This window comes from Wolffia australiana, chromosome 2 (assembly GCF_029677425.1).
Source record: "Wolffia australiana isolate 7733 chromosome 2, ASM2967742v1".
Taxonomy (NCBI): domain Eukaryota; kingdom Viridiplantae; phylum Streptophyta; class Magnoliopsida; order Alismatales; family Araceae; genus Wolffia; species Wolffia australiana.
In genome coordinates, this window is record NC_135836.1 from 22,510,109 (window position 1) to 22,531,244 (window position 21,136).

General features: G+C 39.8%; 2 protein-coding genes across 3 annotated transcripts; both read left to right on the forward strand.

Moving 5' to 3' along the window:
• The first annotated feature begins 10,103 nt into the window (after nucleotides 1-10,103).
• On the forward strand, nucleotides 10,104-16,521 carry LOC144700132 (3-ketoacyl-CoA thiolase 2, peroxisomal-like). The gene is made up of 14 exons (XM_078571540.1): nucleotides 10,104-10,262; nucleotides 10,905-10,981; nucleotides 11,726-11,810; nucleotides 11,893-12,019; nucleotides 12,487-12,585; nucleotides 12,711-12,778; nucleotides 12,880-12,987; nucleotides 13,230-13,307; nucleotides 13,879-14,011; nucleotides 14,109-14,205; nucleotides 14,706-14,829; nucleotides 14,950-15,058; nucleotides 15,153-15,236; nucleotides 16,262-16,521. Exons 1-14 carry the CDS (start codon nucleotides 10,182-10,184, stop codon nucleotides 16,336-16,338), a joined length of 1,347 nt encoding a protein of 448 aa, XP_078427666.1. The 5' UTR covers nucleotides 10,104-10,181; the 3' UTR covers nucleotides 16,339-16,521.
• A 55-nt stretch (nucleotides 16,522-16,576) lies between these two features.
• LOC144700133 (auxin-responsive protein IAA13-like) lies at nucleotides 16,577-19,771 on the forward strand. Of its 2 annotated transcripts, none has more exons than XM_078571541.1 (5): nucleotides 16,577-16,920; nucleotides 17,927-18,249; nucleotides 18,344-18,446; nucleotides 19,132-19,193; nucleotides 19,422-19,771. In XM_078571541.1, exons 1-5 carry the CDS (start codon nucleotides 16,577-16,579, stop codon nucleotides 19,448-19,450), a joined length of 861 nt encoding a protein of 286 aa, XP_078427667.1. In that variant the 3' UTR covers nucleotides 19,451-19,771. The 2 variants fall into 2 exon arrangements, with proteins under 2 accessions (XP_078427667.1, XP_078427668.1); XM_078571542.1 differs by having other exon boundaries at nucleotides 19,428-19,771.
• Nucleotides 19,772-21,136: the final 1,365 nt, after the last annotated feature.

Genomic DNA, 21,136 nt, shown 5'->3' on the forward strand with positions numbered 1-21,136 from the left:
CCTTCCTCAGGTTCAGTTTTTATACAGATCAGTGGATAAAGAGAATCGTGGACCAGAAAATTCGTCGAAAATTTTAGCTAAGAATGCACGGCCATCGGCATCAACTAAACACCAAAACAAATCAAGAAAAACTCAAATTTTAAGAACTCGTACTTACAGTTGCTCTGATCTTTATCCCCCGATCAGAGCGTGCCGAGCAAGGAACGCCTGAAGAAGATCTCGCAGAAACTATCCGAGCGCGATAAATCGATTGAAGTAATTAGAATTTTTCAAATTTTTTAATTTATCAATGAAAAGGATGTCGTCACCCTCCGTGACGCTCACCTCCAGATCTGAACCCTGTCCCTGACACAAGAGCGGTGACGATAACCAGGAGGTGCGCAGATACGCAGAGATTCTGAACCGGGCCCCCGGTTTGGTCTGAACCGGACAGACTTAACTAATTAAAGAACTAAATAACATAAGGACCCAGCTAAACGGGCAACCGGTTGCCCCAAAGGAATCTTGGGCAACCGGGACACGTGGAAAAAAACCACGTGTCTTGCAAGGATTGGGCGTGGAAGCCCAGGAACCCCCAAATACGCTCTCTCTGGAAGTTTTTGGGGGTTCCCGGGCAACCCGTAATCCCCTTTGGGGCAACCAGTTGCCCGTGTAGCAGGGTCCATAACATAAAGTACAATTTCTATTGCCGTTTTTCTGGGAATGACAATTCGACCTTATACAAACTCTTTTCGTGCTCAGATTATGAGGGCTTTGGATTATTTTTTTATTCGAATAAATTTGCAGAAAGAAAAGGGAGAGATTTTTGTATTCCTACCTAAGGAAATTATAGTCAAGAGTGACGCATGGAAGAATATCATTCCACTTGCACAACAAAGAGGACAGATGTAAATAGACGAATGGATGGATAGATGGAAAGAAATATTGTTTGGTAGAGGGATACATTGATAGGTAGGTAAATAGATAGATAGGCAGAAATACATACAGATAGACACATACATTTAGATAGATGGATAGATAGATAGATCTGTAAATAGGCAGATAGACATACAAATAGATTGACAAATCAACAGATAGGAAGAGAGATAAACGATCAAATAGCGTAAAGTGTTTTAAATTTTTTAGAGAGAACGGGATCACAGTTTATTAACCGCAATTCATAATGAAAACAATATATATATATATATATATATATCGATTTAAAAGTGTATAAAGCATGATACAATGTATAAATAAGTTAAGTATTTACCAAACTGGATAAATAAAAAAATCACAAAATATTTTTACTTGGTTGGTCCAATTTTTCTTGTCCAACTCGACCTACCTCTGGTTCTATGACCTTAATCTAGATAGAAAATTGGATTCATGCAGCATTGAACTTGCGACGGAATCAAAATGACATCTACAAAATGATTCCTCGAATAACATTGATGAGCCTAATTAGGGTTCCACAATCACTGTTGTTGATGGATATTATGTGGCTGTCAAGTCAATCACACTATCGTATTTATTTAAGTTCATTGGATAAAGTAGTTGTGTTCATTTTATTCCATGTGATGTTTATAATGAAGTCCATGAATATGTGCAATCACTTATTGAATTATGATGAGATCATAATACACTGATCACTAGTCTTTAAATATGTATTTTGAATATTCTTATTTGATGGATAGTCAATACGGACATCAAATTATCCGGATAGAATAGCACTAGTTGATCTTACTTATATGATAAGCATAGCGAATCATGTAGCTATTAGTGTGGCGATACTAAGGACAGATAGTGGATGCTCTTTGGAGAAAGAGTTCGCTAAATTGATCCATACGAATCCCTGAATGGTATTATACCTAAACGTTAATCAGGTTGATTCAAGTCACGGTTGTATAAGTGATCCACTGACATGAGACACCAAGGACATCTAGTGAATAGGCAACTACATTTTGACTACGACTTACGAGCCTCTAATCATGGGATTCAAACAAGTCATAGCACTAATGTAGTAACAAGCTCACTGAGATGATTGAGTGGTCAAGACGGGATCATCCACCCTCGGTATAAGAGGAGATTGACTCAAGGAAGATGATGCAGAAAATTCCTGGCTAGGGTAGTGAGGATATTGGAGAATGCATTCTCCAATGATCCTCGTTACGCATCAGTACTAATCGAATGACAAATTAGAGTTTGATGATAAACCATACCCTAAGTCATTCAAGAGTCTCGCGCGGATGATGGATGATACATATATGATAATCTATGACGGTAAAGGTTCCATGAGAGAGTTTGAGACTACGCGGTATCTTCTAGAGCACAAGGTGTAGCTCGGCACCCCACGGGATAGAAACATAACCTATCGATTGGATTAAATCGATCTTTATTTAATTAATCTATATATTGGTATAGTTAATTAATAAGGTTGTCCAATAAATGTTATTGGAGCACTAAATTTATTAACTAGAATAATACATGGGCCTAGAGGGTCACACGCACAAGGTCATAAGGGCATTGGTGGATATATTTTACTTTATAGGGTTTTTGAGAAAAACCTTAAGTGAAATATAGAGAGGGAAAGGGGAATCATTTTAAGTACCCATGCAATCATGATTTGAGAGTCCCTCCCTTTCTTCATTCTCTACATCAACCAAGGAGAGAGTCTCCAATAAGAGTTGAAGAGGAAGAGGTGGAGATCCAAGTGCTAAGTGATCGCGTGGATATTTTTAGAGGTCAGACGCGTGAATGACTTCATAACAATCTCAGAGCGTTAAAGTCAAGGGTGGAACGAGTTCCCCACAAGGTACATTCAATGTTTGATTTTAAAGATCAATTGAGAATCTATCAATACGCTTCCACATCCATGAAACGTGGTTTCCATGGATGAACCAAGGCACCAAACCCAACTGTTACACCATCCAGATTGCATCAAAAATAGATTGGCGCAAAAATGGAGAAAAGAGAACAAGGGGAAGGGCCCTGTATAATTTGAACATTGAATGTACTTTGTGGGGAACTCGCTCATATCTCATATGGTGTAGAAGTTACAGACTTGGTAGGTATATGCGCTGTTGTTTCAAGTGCATATCTCCAAAGGAACACTGATAGTTTTGAGAAGCTTATTATAGATCTTACCAAATTTTGTGTGCACATCCTTCATAAGGAAATAGAGGCGCACAAAAAATTTGAGCCCTAATGGAGCACCACAGCTTTAGAAAAAACAAAATGAAATTTTGAATAACCCCAGTATAAGTAAAAAATAGACGTCCGCACGTGGGCGCAGGCAGGCGTGCTCGGGTACCAGCGCTGGGTGTGGGCTTGGGCGTGGGCGTGGCATTGCGCAAGGGGCTGCGCGTGGGTGCCGGCGCTGCGTGCATGCGCGGCACAACGCGTTGGCACGGTGCTGCGTGCAGGGTGATAACATGCATTTTAAGTACCTTATATGATCATATTTACCTATTTATCTGCATTTAATTACTTATATTTGCATGTTATCAATCTTAAAATGATTAAATCTGTTCTTAGAATGATTTGTTGATTTTACTGCATTTTTATGGATTTTATAACAATATATTCTAAAAGAATATTATTTTTGAGATAGAAAATGATTTTTCTGGAATTTGTTGACATTTTATTTGGAAAGATATGATTTTTCTGAGTCAAAAATGTATATATACGTATTTTGTGGGCTTTTATTTTATTTAATAAGAATTTTTAAATGTTTTTGGTTTTTTTTGGCGCCGGGTGACGTGGCACTCTCACAACCACTCGTTTAAAAGAAAGAAAAAGAAGAAAGAAGAAGGTGACGTGGCGCGCTGTCGCGCCGCCACGTCTCCCTCTGAAAACAAAACGTGTTTTGCTTCTTTTTTCTTCTTCTTTGCTTTGTTTTCTTTGACTTTTCTTCAGGTACACGTGGACTTCGAAAAGCGCACGTGCGGAAGACGAAAAGCACGGAATGCGGAGCGCTTCGACTTCTCAACGGGCACGGAAAACGACGCCGATGACGAGGAGAGATAAAATATCAATGGCTAGGATTTCTTCAAATTGAAACGGCCATAACTTTTGATCTACAACTCCGATTTAGCTGAAATTTTCAGCGTTGCTTCGTCTCCCCCTCCTCTTTCTATCCATACCCTCAGATCTATAAATAGAGGCATGGATCATTGTAAAATTCATCTTGAACTTACTTCCTACTTGTGTAGGCTGATTGAAAGATAGTGAGTTTTGAGATCCATCAAGAGTGTTCTTAGTGTCCTGAGTGTGTGGGAAGAAGCATTGGAGAAGAGGAGGGGCTTACCGGCACTCGTAAATCGTCGTGATCCTGGCGAAACATAAGGATCTAAGGTAAGTGTCCTCGCCTTACGTTGTCTCTTTCCCTTCACTATATTTAACATAATTAGAACTTATCATCATACTTGCACTCTCATTTCACTCGTGTTTCTCGTCTCTCCATCCGTGCCATCATACCCAACCATTATCCTCATTTACACTTTGTTTCATCTTCGTGTCCGTCACAATCATTTACTCTTTATTTTAGTTGAAATAACATATACATTTAGTACTTCTTAATCAATATCACTAGCTCATATCCTTGAATCGTGCTTTTGTCGATCTTCTCATAAGAACATCACGAGTTAAGAAAGTAAATCCTTAATCTTCGTTCCCTGTGGAGACGATCCGTACTCATCCCTAACTAAATATTTTTAAGTACGGTTAAATATATTTATTGAATAATATCAATCACCAACGACAAATTTTAACCCTAAAAGTGAGATTATCACAGGGCTGCACGCGGTCGTCGGCGCTGCACGCGGGGCTGTGGGGGGGGGGGGGGAAGGGGGACGACATCCGCTACTCCCCAACTAACCTTAAATTAAATCCCCCCCTGCAATGCGTGGACCTAAAAATGGGACTTGATCAGCCTTTTTTTTATTTGTCGGAGCTCCGCCGTCCGGTGGCGGGTCGCCGCAAACCTTTCAGAAACGTGCAAACATTTCACGTAGAATACATTGAAAAAAAAATTTCCCAGAAATTTTGAGTTTTGCTTGCAGATTGGCGAAGCACCGTCCCTGTCGCCGCTCGCCGCCGCACAAGCCCCCACAAAGGTTGGGTGTGCAACAACGATCTCTCAATTGGCTGAACAGAATTTTCTGAAATTTTTATAGCCACTTTCTGGCACCGAGAGTGACCTCTTACAAAAATTTCAGCCCAAACTAAGGCCTACAGCTCCAGGAAAATTGTTTTGAAGGTTTTTCTTTCAAACGAACCCCCTTTGTCTGGCGTCCGTTGGGCGCCAAATTTTGTATGCCCATCTGTAAGAGCCAAATAGAGCGTCACACAAAATTTCAGATTAAACTGATGCCTAAAGCTCTAGAAGATTTGTTCCGCATGTTTTTTTCCCGAAGGACCCTCCCTCGTCCGGCGTCCATTGGGCACCAAAATTTGTGTGCAGTTCTATAACATGCAGAGCTGTAGGTATTATTTTATTCCAAAATAATGCCTACAGCTCTGGCAAAATTGTTCTGCATTTTTTTTTCTCAAAGGACCGTCCTTCATCCGATGTCCGTTGGGCACCAACTTTTGTTTGCAGCTCTGTAATAGCAAACTAGAGCGGCATCCAAAATTTGAGCCCCAAATGAGGTCTCGAGCATAGCTAACCAAGAATTGAATTTTCAGTTCTTCGCTATCTTCATCTCTTTTACACACCAAATTTGGACACAATTTTAATTACATACAAGCGGAGAAGAATACAACTTTTTGGCTCAAAATGAACCTCGCCAAAATGTCCAGGAAGCCGGTGTTGTGCTGCCGAGGGTTCGCCAAAACGCCAAAATGCCAAGTCGTGACAGCCATGAGCCACCATGTGCAATTGCAGAGCCACCCTCTGGCCAGGGCAACTGGTCGGGTCTCGCTCTATCTGCATCTATCTCGCTCTATCTCTCCATCTCTATCTCTATCTATCTCTCTCTATCTCACTCTATCTCTTTCTATCTCACTCTATCTCTCTCTATCTCTTTCTATCTATCTATTTCGCTCTATCTCTCTCCATTTCTATCTATCTATCTCGCTGTACTCTCTATCTCTATCTATCTATCTCGCTCTATCTTTCTCTGTCTATCTCGCTCAATCTCTCTCTATCTCTGCATATCTCTCTCTATCTCTATCTATCTACCTCGCTCTATCTCCCTATATCTCTCTCTCTCTCTCTTTGTTTATGTGTTTTTCTGTCGCTCTCTGTCCCCAGGTTTCTATCAATTCCTATCTCTTTCGCTTTCTGCTTCTGTCGAAACACTTTTTGATAGATCAAAAAACAAAAACGTACCTTCCATTTGAGTCTCCTTTGACTTTTTCTTGAGGGTGGAGGGTCCTTCTTGATCCTTCGCCGAGGAGCTTCTTCCTCGAGGACGATGGCACCTTGGGGACTCCTCTCGATGGTGGACCAAGGGGACCTGAAAACTCCTTGAAAAGAATCCCAATGGGATTCGAAAGGGTGGCAGTTGCAAGCCCCTCCATCAAGGGCTTGCAACCGCCGGTATACCAAAGGTTGCAACCGTTAAGAAAACAACGGTTGTAGCCCACTTTAATGGAGGAATTCCAACACTTTTTCCTCTCTCCTACAAATGGACGGAATCATTCAGGTCTACGTACAGGCTTCTTTCTATCTCTTTATCTCTATTTGTACGAAACCCCAAAATTCTCTCCTGTAAGTTGAAAACCTCAGGCCTACGTGCAGTCTTCTTTCTCTCTCTCCAACTCTCTCACTCCCTCTCTTACCATATCTCTCTCACTCACTCTCACTCTCTCTCACTATCACTCACTCTCTCTCTATTACTCTCTCTTTCTTTCTCTCTCACACACACTCTCCCTTACTCTCTCACACTCTCTCCTACTCTCTCTCACTCTCCCTTACTCTCTCTCACTCTCTCTCTCACACTCTCTCACACTCTCTCTTACTCTCTCTATCGCTCTCTCTCCCTCACTCTCTCTCTCACTCTCTCTCACACACACTTTTTCTCTTTTTCTCTCTCACTCTTACTCTCGCTCACACTCTCTCTCTTACTCTCTCTCTTACTCTTTCTCTCTCTCACACACTCTCTCTCTCTCTCTCACTTTTTCTCTTTTCTCTCTCACTCTCTTACTCTCGCTCACACTCTCTCTCCTACTCTCTTCCGCTTACTCTCTCTCTCACTCTCTCTTACTCTATTTCTCCTCTTATTCTCTCTCTCTCTCTCTCACTCTCTTCTCTTATTAATATCTTTCTCACTATCTCTCTTAGTTGCTTACTCTCTCTTTCTCTTACTGTCTTTCTCTCTCTCTCCCCTTCAATTTGTATCTATTTCTCTCGGTACCACTGTCGAAACCCTTATTTTTCTCACTCCTACTGTTTGAAGAATCTCTTGGTTTAATTCGTGGGTCGATTAATCACGCCATCTGTACAATAGTGAATAATTTATTTAGTTCTCAGTTATTAAACTATCTCTTGATCTAATTCATGGGTTGATTATTTGCACCTGTAAAATATCGTTCTAAAATGATTGTTTATGCACAGATGCCGATGGGATGTTTTTTAGGCGCCCTTTCATCCTTGCCTGCTACCAAACTTAAATTGATTGCTATTGTCCTTATAAATTCTTATACTCTACTTTATTTCAAATTATTCTTCTTAATGAAGCAGCCGGATAATTCTCTTGGCGGATCTGAATGACGGAATTTCGTTGGTAGCGACTGAGGCGAGAAGCTTCGATGTAAAGAATGAATGGGCTAAATTGTGGCATAAGGACCAAGTGAGGTCTGCTCCACCACCCGTCATCTATGCTACCCCCGGCATGTTATCCAAACAAAGTAGCCTTCTTTTTTTCCTTCTCATTCATCTGTCTACAAGCTTTAGATCTGTGTGGTTCATCTGAGTGGCTAAAGATGGGATTTTTTAATTCTCCCAGAATGAGTACGGCCCTGCTTTCTATCTCTTCTCTCTCCACCCGAAGCGAGCATTGCGAGCGGGCCCTACTATCACTCTCCCTCTCACTATCACTCTCTCTCTATTACTCTCTCTTTCTTACTCTCTCTCTCGCTCTCCATTACTCTCTCTCATTCTCTCCTACTCTCTCTCACTCTCTCTTACTGTCTCACACTCTCTCTTACTCTCTCTCTTACTCTCTCTCACACTCTCTCTTACTCTCTCTCTCACTCTCTCTCTTACTCCCTCGCGCACTCTCTCTCTTACTCTCTCTCTCACTATTTTTCTTTTTCTCTCTCACTCACTTACTCTCTCCCTCTTACTCTCTCTCACTCTCTCTCTTACTCTATTTCTCTTCTTATTCTCTCTCTCTCTCTCTCTCTTTCTCTCTCTCTCTCTCCCTCTCTACTCTTATTAATCTCTTTCTCACTATTGCTCTTAGTATCTTACTATCTCTTTCTTTTACTGTCTTTCACTCTCTATCTCTCTCTCTCTTTCAATTTCTATCTCTTTCTCTCTGTACCACTATTGAAACCCTTATTTTCTCTCTCCTACTGTTTGACGAATACCTTCAGATCTAGATTTGCAATCAATATCCTGGGTTTCCATATCCAAACAAGCAATGCACCTTCAGTTTTTCGATTTCTAAGGGTTCTAGGGACGGATGTCTGCATTATTGATTTGTGTATTAATGATTCGTTTTAGAACGATAGTCTCAATTTTTTGTTGTTTCTATATGGGAAATAAATTCCGCTCTCATCATTATTATCCATATCTGGGATCAAGATTGTTTTTTTCCCTCACACAGTATCCGATCAATTATGGTTTTTTTCACACGTTTTTTCAAATTGAGTAAACTATCTCTCTCACAGTCTCTGGTCTAATTATTGGGTCGATTGGTCACACTATATGTCCAATAATCATTAATTTATTTAGATTTCCAAATATATTAAGCAATCTCTCAATCTAATTCATGGATAGATTAGGCACACCATCTGTCCAATTATGAATTTATTTAGTTTTCAAGTAGATTAAACTATCTCTTGATCTAATTCATGGGTCGATTAATCATGCCATCTGTACAATAGTCAATAATTTATTTAGTTCTCAAATATTAAACTATCTCTTGATCTAATTCATGGGTTGATTATTCACACCTGTAAAATATCGTTCTAAAATGATTGTTTATGCACAGATGTCTGCATTGTTGGTGTTGCACGTACATTGATGGGATGTTTTTTAGGCACCCTTTCATCCTTGCCTGCTACCAAACTTAAATCGATTGCTATTGTCCATATAAATTCTTATACTCTACTTAATTATACTCTACTTCATTTCAAATTATTCTTCTTAATGTAGCAGCCGGATAATTCTCTTGGGGGATCTGAGTTACAGAATTTCGTTGGTGACGGTGGAGGCGAGAAGCTTCGATGCAAAGAATGAATGGGCGATATTGTCTCATAGCGACCAAGTGAGGTCGGCTCCGCCACGCGTTTTCTATGCTACCCCCGGCATGTAATCCAAACAAAAACGCCTTCGTTTTTTTCCTTCTCCGCCATTTGTCTACAAGCTTCAGATCTGAGTGGTTTGTCTGAGTGGCTGAAGAAGGGATTTTTTAATTATCTCTCAGAATGAGTGCAGCCCTGCTTTCTATTTCTTCTCTCTCCGTCGGAAACGAGCATTGCAAGCGGGCCCTACTAGTCCCTTCTAAATGGGAACATCATCTTTTCTAATATTCACTTATTACTTTGACTTTGACTTTGACTTTGATGTCGACTAGTCAATTAGACCCCATCGAGACCAACCATATAGGTTTCAGTTTTTGGTAAAACCGTTCGGATACATTCATTAATCATGAAATTATTATTATTTTAGCCAGGCGGCAGAAGAAGAAAGCACAAACAAAAGTGGGCAAGTATGGTCCTCTATTCGTCGTTTAGCCCATGCGGATGATGTAGAAATTGATGTACGGTCACGATTAAGACACCGAGGCGCCTCTAAAACGCAGCCGAACGCGATTGGAGAATGGGTCGGTGGCGTGCAGTATGAGATCAAACGGGGTGACGATAACAAACATATCCGATGAAGTACGTAACTGTAAACTTAATATAAATTATATTTCATCATAAAAAGTTTCTAACGGCAAGATCGGTGACGTCATGGCATTGGACTTGGAGCTCCTATATAACCTTCATCTTCCCCGATTTCGCTGAAGAAATCAAGGAAAGGAGGAGAAATGGAGAAGGCGGTCGACAGACAGAGGGTTCTTCTCCGCCATCTCCTCCCTTCGTCTAGCTCTTCGGCGCAGATAATTTCGGTATTGTTTGCCGACCTGAGATTATTGAGTTTCGTTCCTTTCTTCTGTCTTTCGATGCTGGCGATGGAATCGGAGAATTTCTGGAATTTTGGAATTAGGATTTGAGGGAATTCGGTTTTCCGCTTTGAGCTTTAGAAAGGAACGATATCTTTTGTGTCCGTCACCATAATCGTAAATGATATGTTTTGATCATTTGCTCATTTGGGGGTGGGAGGGGGCAGCTCGATTTCAGTGTTCATGTGATAATTAACCGCGATCGCCTCTTAAGGGAATGAGCGGAAGTTATTTTTCAGCTTGGAGGAAATAGTCGTGAATCGGTTGACCGTAACGTTCACGTACGTTTGAAATTTTCGATTCCGATGATAATTCACTCTAATTAGCTATACCTCTCCAGTATACGATTTTTAATTCATTCGCCACTCTCCCAGAATATCGAAGAGATTATACCGTTACCTGATTCGTCATCAATCGTAAAAAAAAAAAAACAATTTTAGAGAAGGCTAATTATATTTCTCCTTCTCTTCTGTTTATTTTACGTTTTTTCTCAGAGTTATCCCATAGATCATCAATTTCCCAATCGTGTAATATCGTTTTCCTCCCATGATTTAGACTTGATTATTAATAATAAAATCCTTTATCCAGTCATCCATCTGTGCGGCGGGCGACTGCGCTGCATACGAGAGGAGTGCCTCCTTTGCAGATGACGTTGTGATTGTGGCGTAAGTGTCTCAAATCTTTTGTTCTAATCTGGGTCAATTTGCATAGATTTTAAAGTATTTCTTCTCCTTGGCCTTTTTTCATCATTGCGTTACTTCGAAATCTAAATTTTTTAAATGATTGAAGGCCTTCATTATTGTCGATATATTTGCTTTAATTGTTGAAGAACTTCTGATGCAGAGAAGTTCCGTTTTCATTATTTTCTATCCAATTGTGTCTTTATCCTCTGTAGAATATCTCTCTTGTGTATTTCAAAAAAAAGGAAAAGAATATCTCTCCTGTGATCCTCTACCCTAGAAGCATATAAATATCCTCCCCAGTTGCAACTATTTTCCCGTGAATTTTAATAGGCGTGGCAAGTTTTTTCCCCCTATTGAATTTTTTTAAAATCTTGTGTCAGATTTTTTCTGTAAAATTTGAAAAAAACTGTCTTCTGTAATTAGTTACGTTTCTTATCTTTGGAATTTTTTTATGATTGTAAACTAGAGAGGCAGGTTTTTTTTTCTAGTTCTGGATTTTCTCAAACCTTTTAGTTGGTGTTACTGTAAAATTTGAGAATCTGAGTTGTGTAATTTGTTTACATATGTGTATAAGCAATGATATTCTTTAAATGCACCATGATAGTTGCACCTAAAGAAGCAGGAAATTTACTTTTGCCGAATTCAGAAGTTCGAAGCATATTTTAGAGTTTAGGGTTTGACATGCAAAATATGCACTTATTAATCATTAATCTTCTGGCGAAACAGCGCATATCGGACTCCACTTTGCAGAGCAAGGAGAGGTGGCTTCAAGGATACTCCCGCTGAGGATTTGTTGGCTACTCTGCTCAAGGTTTCAGCATTACTTGTTGGTTAAATTATTTCTACTTTTTTCGTCAAAGACTACTAATATATTACTTGCAACACAAATGTAGGCCATTGTGGATAAAACTAGGATTGATCCTGCCGAAGTTGGTGATATTGTTGTCGGCACAGTTCTGGCACGAGGATCACAAAGAGCTAGCGAATGCAGAATGGCGGCTTTCTATGCTGGCTTCCCGGGTATAACCAAATTTATTCCACTTTATAATTATTCATTGTTAAAGTATACCGTATGATCCATTTTCTTGTAAATCCTGGGAAACTTTGCCTCTGTATCATAACTAAACTTTGCCTCTGTATCTTCTTGTGAATTCTTTGTGTCATTTTCAGCTTCCGCCTGAATACAGAACAGACACATCAGATGAAGACAATGTCTCTGTGTAATAAAAAGGGGATAGTCTTTTCACATAATCAATGATAATTTTCTGATTTGCAGGATTTCTGTCTGTCTGTCTGTCTGTTTCATGAAATATTTCTGTCTTTTCGATAATAATTATTCTTTTCTGAAATAATCGTATCATCTTGAGCATCGGGATCATCCACAACTTCATGTGGCAATTCTAAGATTCTTTCCAGTATTATATTTGCTTCCTACCAAAGGTATTTCTGAAATTTAATCCTTAGTTCCCCTGGCTTTCATGATACAGAGAGTGTGCCAATCAGAACAGTTAACCGGCAGTGTTCATCTGGACTTCAGGCAGTTGCGGACGTGGTTGCAGCTATCAAATCTGGATTTTATGACATAGGTACTTATATCCATGTCACTTTCTACAAAACACTGAACCCTAAACCTTCTTCCTTTCAGCCAATGAAGATACGTCCTCTATCCCTTTGCATTATGTTAACTTTACCACCCTTGTTAATACTGCAGGAATCGGAGCTGGCTTAGAATCAATGACGGTTGACTCCATGACATTTGAAGGAGCTGTCAATCCTAAGGTTAGGATCGGTTTTGGCTACGGCATGGACAAAACGCAAATTTTTGGAAATCCATGGGGAAAATGGGAAGCTGAAATATTTCCCTCTCTTGTTGTCTTCAGGTTGAAGAGTTCATCAAGGCCCGAGATTGCCTTCTTCCAATGGGCATTACATCAGAAAATGTTGCTCATCGCTTTGGGGTCACTCGTGAAGAACAGGACCAGGCAGCTGTAAGTGGATGCATCCCCGAACTTTGTTTTTTTTTTAATTTCTGAGCTTTTCAAACTTCTCTAACTCAACACAAATACATTGTAAATGAGCGGCCAATTTGGTATATTTGACCACCCGAAGCCCAAATTACTTTGCCTTCAAATAAGCCTTTCTCATAGATGTCTTTCATGCATAATTTCTACCCAAAGTCTTCCATATTTGGGAAAGATATTAGTTTTCTACATCTTGAGGGGTTGTGTAGGTTGAATCGCACAGGAAGGCGGCTGCGGCAACTGCGGCAGGTAGATTCAAGGACGAGATCATCCCCGTGACTACAAAGGTAATAGCACCTTTCCTATTTGAATTATTCTGCACAACCTATCCATTGGGGCTTCCTCATTATCATCTCCTCGATGTAATTATCATATGCATCGTCAAAGTTGTCATCGTAGTTATCATGTTAACTCCCCAAGAGTCTTGTAAATATCATAATCAGTGTCCTGCTCCTTATTATCCGGATCCTCCTTGTTTTCATCGTTGTTATTCCTCAATCCGCGTAATAATGATCATCAGGGTCTTCCTCATCATCATTTGCATCATCGTAATAACAATCTTACAAGATCTTTTATTTGTTATTTGAATCGTCATGATTTTCTTTTTCGCAAATCCCTCTTTGCAAATATCATTATTAGTATTGTCGTCCTCATCCTTATCAATATGGTCATCATTTATATCCTCTTAGTATGGTCTCTAAATTGTCATAAGCATCAATAATCAGCACCCTCATTATCATGCTCATCATTTACTTCCTCATCATCGTCATGATCATGATCCCTCAATCTGTCTGAAGCATTACTATATGACCTTCATCATCCTCATCATGGACATCATCATCATGATCTTTCATTTAGATTGTTGACCCAAAAACCGGCGAGGAGAAGCAAGTGACGATCTCAGTGGACGATGGGATCAGACCGGGGACTAGCGTGTCCGGACTGGCAAAGCTCAAACCAGTCTTCAAAAAGGATGGAACCACCACTGCCGGTACCATCCCCGCCTCCATTGCACGTTGATCAGTTTAACCTTTCTTTTTATTTCGTTTGACCTGGCTGAATTTTCTATATTTTCCATTATTTTCCAGGGAACTCAAGCCAGGTAACTGATGGCGCCGGAGCAGTGCTGCTGATGAAGAGGTCCTTGGCTATGAAGAAGGGCCTTCCCATTCTAGGCATCTTCAGGTTTTCAGCCCTAAACCTTGCCCCAGATTATACACAATTTACTTTAAAATTCCTATTAGTAATTGTTGTGGATGGATGACATTCCATCATTAGTTCCGTCCCGTAAGGTCATCTGTCATCCATCTTGACATTGGAATGGAAAGGGAACAAAAGCATTCATCTCTGCTGTTCCGTTCCATTCGGCCATTGGGCGCGGCCCCCAATTACTCTAGGTTTACAATCATTCTCCATCCATTTAGTCATCCAATACCTGCAGCCCCTCAAATGGAAAGAGAACAAAACTGCTGGAATTAAATCTCTTTGAAAAGTTCATTTGCTCTTTTTTTTATGTTGGCTCAAGATATAACTGTATTCTTTCAATTAAAACTTTCATTAAGTTTTAGAATTTGGGCCTCTGCTTGGTAGTTTAATCTTGACCAGTTTTGACTTTTCTTGGGTTGGCTTTTAATTGTGGGAAAGATTTGCAAAATTTTAAGAGGGTTGACTTTTTCACCCTGTAGGAGCTTTGTGGCTGTGGGAGTGGACCCCGCCGTGATGGGAGTGGGCCCCGCAGCAGCCATCCCCCCGGCAGTTAAAGCTGCCGGGCTCCAGCTCGATGACATCGATTTGTTTGAGATTAACGAGGTACTTTTCCTAATCATGAAATAAAATCGAAAAATATTAGCTAATAGTCGATTTAAGTTTTATTGGCTATTTTCTTTCTTGCTTTTATCGAATATTTGGCTAAGTGGGTTCTCTCGTTAGGCTTTTGCTTCGCAGTTTGTGTACTGTGCCAAGAAGCTTGAGCTAGACACGTCCAAGATCAATGTCAATGGTGGCGCAATGGCCCTTGGCCATCCGCTTGGCGCAACTGGTATTTATATCTCTCTCTATCTACCCCTCCTCTCTCTAGTTTTTTATGGGGAATGGTCTGTGGAAGTTCTCAACCTCTGAAACCACTTGTTCAGGGGCCCGTTGCGTGGCCACGCTCCTGCATGAGATGAAGCGCCGGGGTAGAGACTGCCGCTTTGGTGTCATTTCCATGTGCATAGGTTTATCTCTATCTTTATCTCTCTCTCCATCTCTTTCTTTATCTCTATCTCTATCTCTTTCTTTATCTCTATCTCTATCCCCATCTCTATCTCCATCATTATCTCTATCTCCATCATTATCTCTATCTCTATCTCTTTCTCCACCTCTACCTCAGCTTCTACCTCTACCTCTATCATAATCTCTACCTCTACCGCCACCTCTACTGCCACTTCCACCTCAACCTCTATCTCTATCTCTATCCCTATCCCTACCTTTAGCTCTAGCTCTAGCTCTATATCTACCTCTACCTCTAGCTCTAGCTCTATATCTACCTCTACCTCTAGCTCTAGCTCTATCCCATATTTCTATCTCTATCTGTACCTCTAGCTCTAGCTCTATCCCCATATTTCTATCTCTATCTCTACCTCTAGCTCTAGCTCTATCGCTATCTCTATCCGCATTTCTATATCTACCTCTAGCTATGTCTCTATCCCCATTTCTATCTCTACCTCTACCTCTATCTCTATCCCCGTCTCTATCTCTATCCCCATTTCTATCTCTACCTCTACCTCTATCTCTATCCCCGTCTCTATCTCTATCCCCATTTCTATCTCTAGCTCTAACTCTAGCTCTAGCTCTAGCATCGCTACCTCTATCTCCATCTCTATATCCATCTCAGTCTTCATCTATATCTCCATCTCTATCTCTATCTCCATCTCTATCACTACCACTATCTTCATCTACTGCAACCGCTACCCGCCACCTCCATCTCCATCTTTCTCAATTTCGTTATCTTTATATCTCTACTTCAATCTCTATCTCTATCTTTACCTCTAGCCCTCTATCTTTCCATCTCTAATCTCCATCTCTCTCTCTTTACATAGTTCTATCCTTATTTATCTATGTCCATGTCATTTTCCATCATAATTTCTAACTCTATATCTTTCTCTATCTCCGTATCTCAGACGCCATCTGTCGCTCGCTCTATTCTTGTCTCAATCTCCATCATTTATCTCTCTCCAACAAATGATTGGTTACGTGACAGGCACGGGGATGGGCGCCGCGGCGGTCTTTGAACGTGGCGACGCCATAGACGAGCTCACGAACGCGCGAGCCCTCTAAGTGGGACCACCGCGTTGACCAGTCAACTATTTCAGACCCACGTTAAGAATAAAATATCAATAGATGGTCTCATGGGCTATCTACAAGGCCCATTATCCGGCCCATTTACTGTAACCGTGCGCCTCTTCTCAGGACCTCTATTTAAACCTTATTCAAGAAAATTGCTGCCGTCTCTTCCAGTTCTTCGTTCGATTGCTCTGGATTTTCGATTTTCTTCTCCGCGGGGGTGGTCTGAGCAATGCCGGAGGAGGAAGTGCATGAAAGGGAAAGCCATGGGAATGGAGAGGAGGAGGATTTGGAGCTTGGGCTGAGTTTGGGGAAGAACATCGTCGCGGATTTGCGAGCTCCGAGGAATGGCGGTGGTGTTGTATTGCCGTGGTCGGATTGTTGCAGGATGTTCGCCTCTGATGGCTTGCCTTCTCCTCTTCCGGCGTCTTATGGATCGCCAATTTCGTCTGCTTCGTCGACCGCGTCGTCGTCTCCGCCCTTGGCTGCGGAGGATCGCAGTGGCCTTCTTGGAGTGTCTGGAATCAAGAATATTGTCGATTCTGTTGTTCCGAGTGTTGGATCACAGAGAGCGAGGTTGGATTCGGCTTCGCGAGTTTAGAATCTAGGATTTGTCTCTGTGTTTGTATTTGTCGCTGCGGTTTGCTTCATGATTTTGATTTTTTGGCATTCGATCTCTTTGGTTCGTTAAATGTCCCGATCTAATATTCTCATCTCACTTTCCGTTCCACTGTAATCTTGACTATCTGTTTCTTATATATTTTTGCTGTCGTCTGTGCGCCTTGCATCCTGATCTGCCTTTTTGGGGGAATTTAATCTCACTTCTTCGTCAATACTCCGGATCCAATATTATCTGTTCACTTACTATTTCACAATGATCTTAATTTTGATTTTTTGCTTGTCTTCTCGTATCATGATTTCCTTTTTTGGGGATTCGTTCGCTCTTGTTCATCAAATGTCCCGATCTAATAGTGTCATTTCGCTTTCCATTTCAAAACTATTTTCCGTGATTTTTTTCTTAATTTCTCCGTTCATCCCTGCACCTTACAGCCTGATTTGTCTTTGCCTTTGGCATAAATTTCTCTTGTTCATCGTGTCTCCCGATCTTATATTCTCCTTTTATTTTCCACTTCACGGCGATCTTATCTATGGATTTTTCCTCCACCTTTTCATTCATCCCAGTGTCTTGTATCCTGATTTGCCTTTTTTTGGGACTCATTCTCTCTTGTTCATCCAGTCTCTTATCTCATATTCTCCTTTCACTTAACACTTTTTACATTGATTTTTTTCTCCGCTTTAATAATTCATCGATGTGTCTTGCTTCCCGATTTACTTTTTTTGGGGGATTCAGTCTCTCTTATTCATCCAGTCTCCTGATCTAATAATCTGCTTTCATTTTCCACTTTACATTGATCTTATCGATGGATTTTTTTTCTCCACTTTCAAATTCATCGTGTCTTGCATCATTATTTGCCTTTTTTTTGTATTCAATCTCTCTGGTTCATCCTGTCTCCCGATCTAATATTCTCATTTCACTCCCCATTCCACCATGATCTCATCTATGGAAACATTATTGGAGCAGCCAAATGGTCGGGTGGCCGCCTGTCAGAGCTCACTGGATGAACAGTTTGATTAGTCCACACTCCAAGGAAAGCATGAGAAGAGAAGACAACAGTGAGAAAAACGGTGATGGATTTAACCAACATAAAATCACTGAACACACATCAACAATGGAGCAGAAAGGGATGAACGGGCCTGTGGGTAACTCTTTGTTTGTAAAGGTTAACATGGACGGAGTGCCAATTGGGAGGAAAGTAGACCTCCAGTCCTGTTGCGACTATAAAGAACTCGGCATGGCACTGGAGGACATGTTTCACAGACCCAGTCCGATGGACCGACCTATCTGTAAAGACCCTTCTTAACCCTCTTCGTCCTCTTCTTTGATCTTGCTTCATTTTTGAGATTTTGTTATTTTCTTTCTGTTTACTCTTGGTGTTAGGGAATGGGAAGAGCTCGCATCTGTTAGACGGGTCTTCTGGTTTCGTTCTAACGTATGAAGACAAGGATGGTGATTGGATGCTGGCTGGAGACGTGCCTTGGGAGTATGATTATCCTTCTCTCTGTTCCACTTTTTTTTTCTTGGGTTTTTATTCGATTTAGTGATTCCTTGCTTGGCTTGTGCTTTTTTTGTTGATAAGTGTATACCCGATGATTATATTCGTGGGATAATTTCCTTCATTCTATCGATCCTGAAAATATTGATTGCTCGATGGATATGGTACAGATATTATTTCTTTTCAATCACTGAAAAATCATTGTGACAGTTCATTTGGTGCAGCATTTTCGACCATTTAAAACTTTCCTTGACTCATGTTTTTTTTGTCAACAATTTTTTTATTTGGAAAAAAATATCCCATCGTCACTATTTCCTGCATCTTCTGATTTTTAATGATGTCAGCATACCGACTGCATTGCATATGATTTTCGACAAATAGACGTCTGTTATTCCTGATGACTAAATTCATTATTTTTGCTTGAAACTTATCAGATTAATGGGCTAGGGACAATTTCCCTGAAAAAATGATCTATAAACCTTTTAGTTCAATCTTGTAGTAGCCTTCTCATCTGCACGGTTTATTCTCAGCTTGTAAAGTTAGATGGATGATTAACATTATTCTTAAAACAGATGAAATAATTAAGAAAATACATTTTATTTTATTTCAAAATAGAATGAATTACATGTACCTGTTTTGTACGGTTATTCTTACCTTTTACTTTGTGCTGTAGGATGTTCTTGAGCACAGTACAGCGACTTAGAATCATGAGATCAACTGATATCACTGGACTCGGTAATTATCTCACTACAACCTTCCTTTGTTTTTTATTTTTCGGAGCTCACTCGAGGCCCCATGGAATATTCCTTTTTTTCGTGATTTCCCAGGTAGCCTTAAATTCATCAAAACATATAAAGTATGCTTTCCTTATGCTTCACATCGGGTTTCTACTATATATTAATTATATATAATGATACTTGAATGAATATTTAATACTGTTCTATTGGTTGGAAATCTGTGAAGGAACAGGGCTTCTTCAACGGCCATTGTAACTCTTATCGGTCCGCCCTACAAATTAGCAAAGGCAACCGAGGGCCCACATTTTTGGAAAAGAAAAGATGGAAGTCTAGTGCTTGGTACAATTATTTTTCTCAATCCATGGCTGGTCTTTGGTTTTTGAGAGATTTGAAGTGATATGATTTTTATGGAAAGATCGCCAAAAGCCCTCTTGTTTTGTCGTACTTTTTGTAAATACGTTTATTGTATTTAATTTCTGAGTGGACTCACAAGCTCTCTCTCTCATTTCATCTTTTGATCAAACGCAATCCTGACTCTCTTATCTTTTTATATGAGGACATGGTCTTCCCATCAAATGACTAACTTACAATACTGGATAGTCTTTAATTTGATTAAATGTTTATTTTCCACTTAGAGTATCAGAAATTTATTTTTCTTGCCAAAATTTAGACTTTATCAGCTTAAGTGAAAAGACTATTCTTCCATGCCCCCAGATACACTATCCAAAATGTTTATAGTCCCTAGAGCTCCTGCAAAAGCTTGATCGATATCTTGTATACAGACTTCTCAAAAAGAAGAGTTTCATTTTTGTAATTCTCTAAGCGTTCTGAATTCTCAGAAGTCGCCTTAATGAATTTTGTTTTTCTTGTTCTATCTCGCAGTATCCATTGACTCCAAAGTGTGATCCGGTTTTTTCAAGCTGTTCAATAGCTGCTTGACGCTACTCATTTGAATTTCAAATAATACTCAAGGGGAATATCTAGGTTTATCCGTTTGCGGAAAAGATTAGGCAAGTCCACACCTATTACATCTTGCTGCATGTTGAAAAGGAATGGGTTGAAATTGAATGAATGCAAATAAATAATCAGGCTGGAAAGTCATAAACACAATAAATTGAGTGTTGAACTATGATAAAAATATTCACTGACCTTAATTCCAAATATATAAGTTAGAATAATGATTATTTTGTTTAAAATAATAAATGTCTCCACGTGACCCCCTTGAATCAAAACTTTTGACTATTCTCAGATGAGCAACACTTTGTACTCCATCCATATATAAAAAATATATTCTAATTAGTGAGCTGTATAAATATTGGATCAAAGACAGACAGTCACCCAAAAAACTTATAGACGTTACCCTGATTACTCAGAAAAGTAGCAGTTGTACATCTTTGAAATGTTAAAGGCATTTTATACATTTTGTTTTAAACGGAGAACGATTCAAGAGAATGGTGACTTTTAGAAGCATGAAAAAAATCTTGGATCCTTTCAAGTTTTTTTGTGAAAAAATGTATAAGAATGCATCATGCCACATGATTTTTTAAAATATTTAATTGGGCTTTTGGGCCAGAATGAAGCATTATTGGTTTTGGGGTTCAAAGGATATGGTGAAGGGTTTTGGAACACTTTCTGAATCCCTCAACTAGTCCCTCTAAATTTTTTCCTAAAGAGGAGCATAAATTCAAATGATTTGGCTTTCAAACAATAATAAATGGATGGATGAATGGCTTGGCGAGAAATTAGGAAATGGTACAATTGCATTTTAGATCATGCTCTGTGTACAAAATATTGTACTTTTATCTCTGTACCTCATTTTTGTTATGCTCTCTCAGTGGATAGATAGCAGGATAATGATTCTATTTTTTTAACATGGTCGATAATTATTTTTGATGTATTCATCTTTCTCATGCACAGAAAGAATGATCCTAAAATATTATA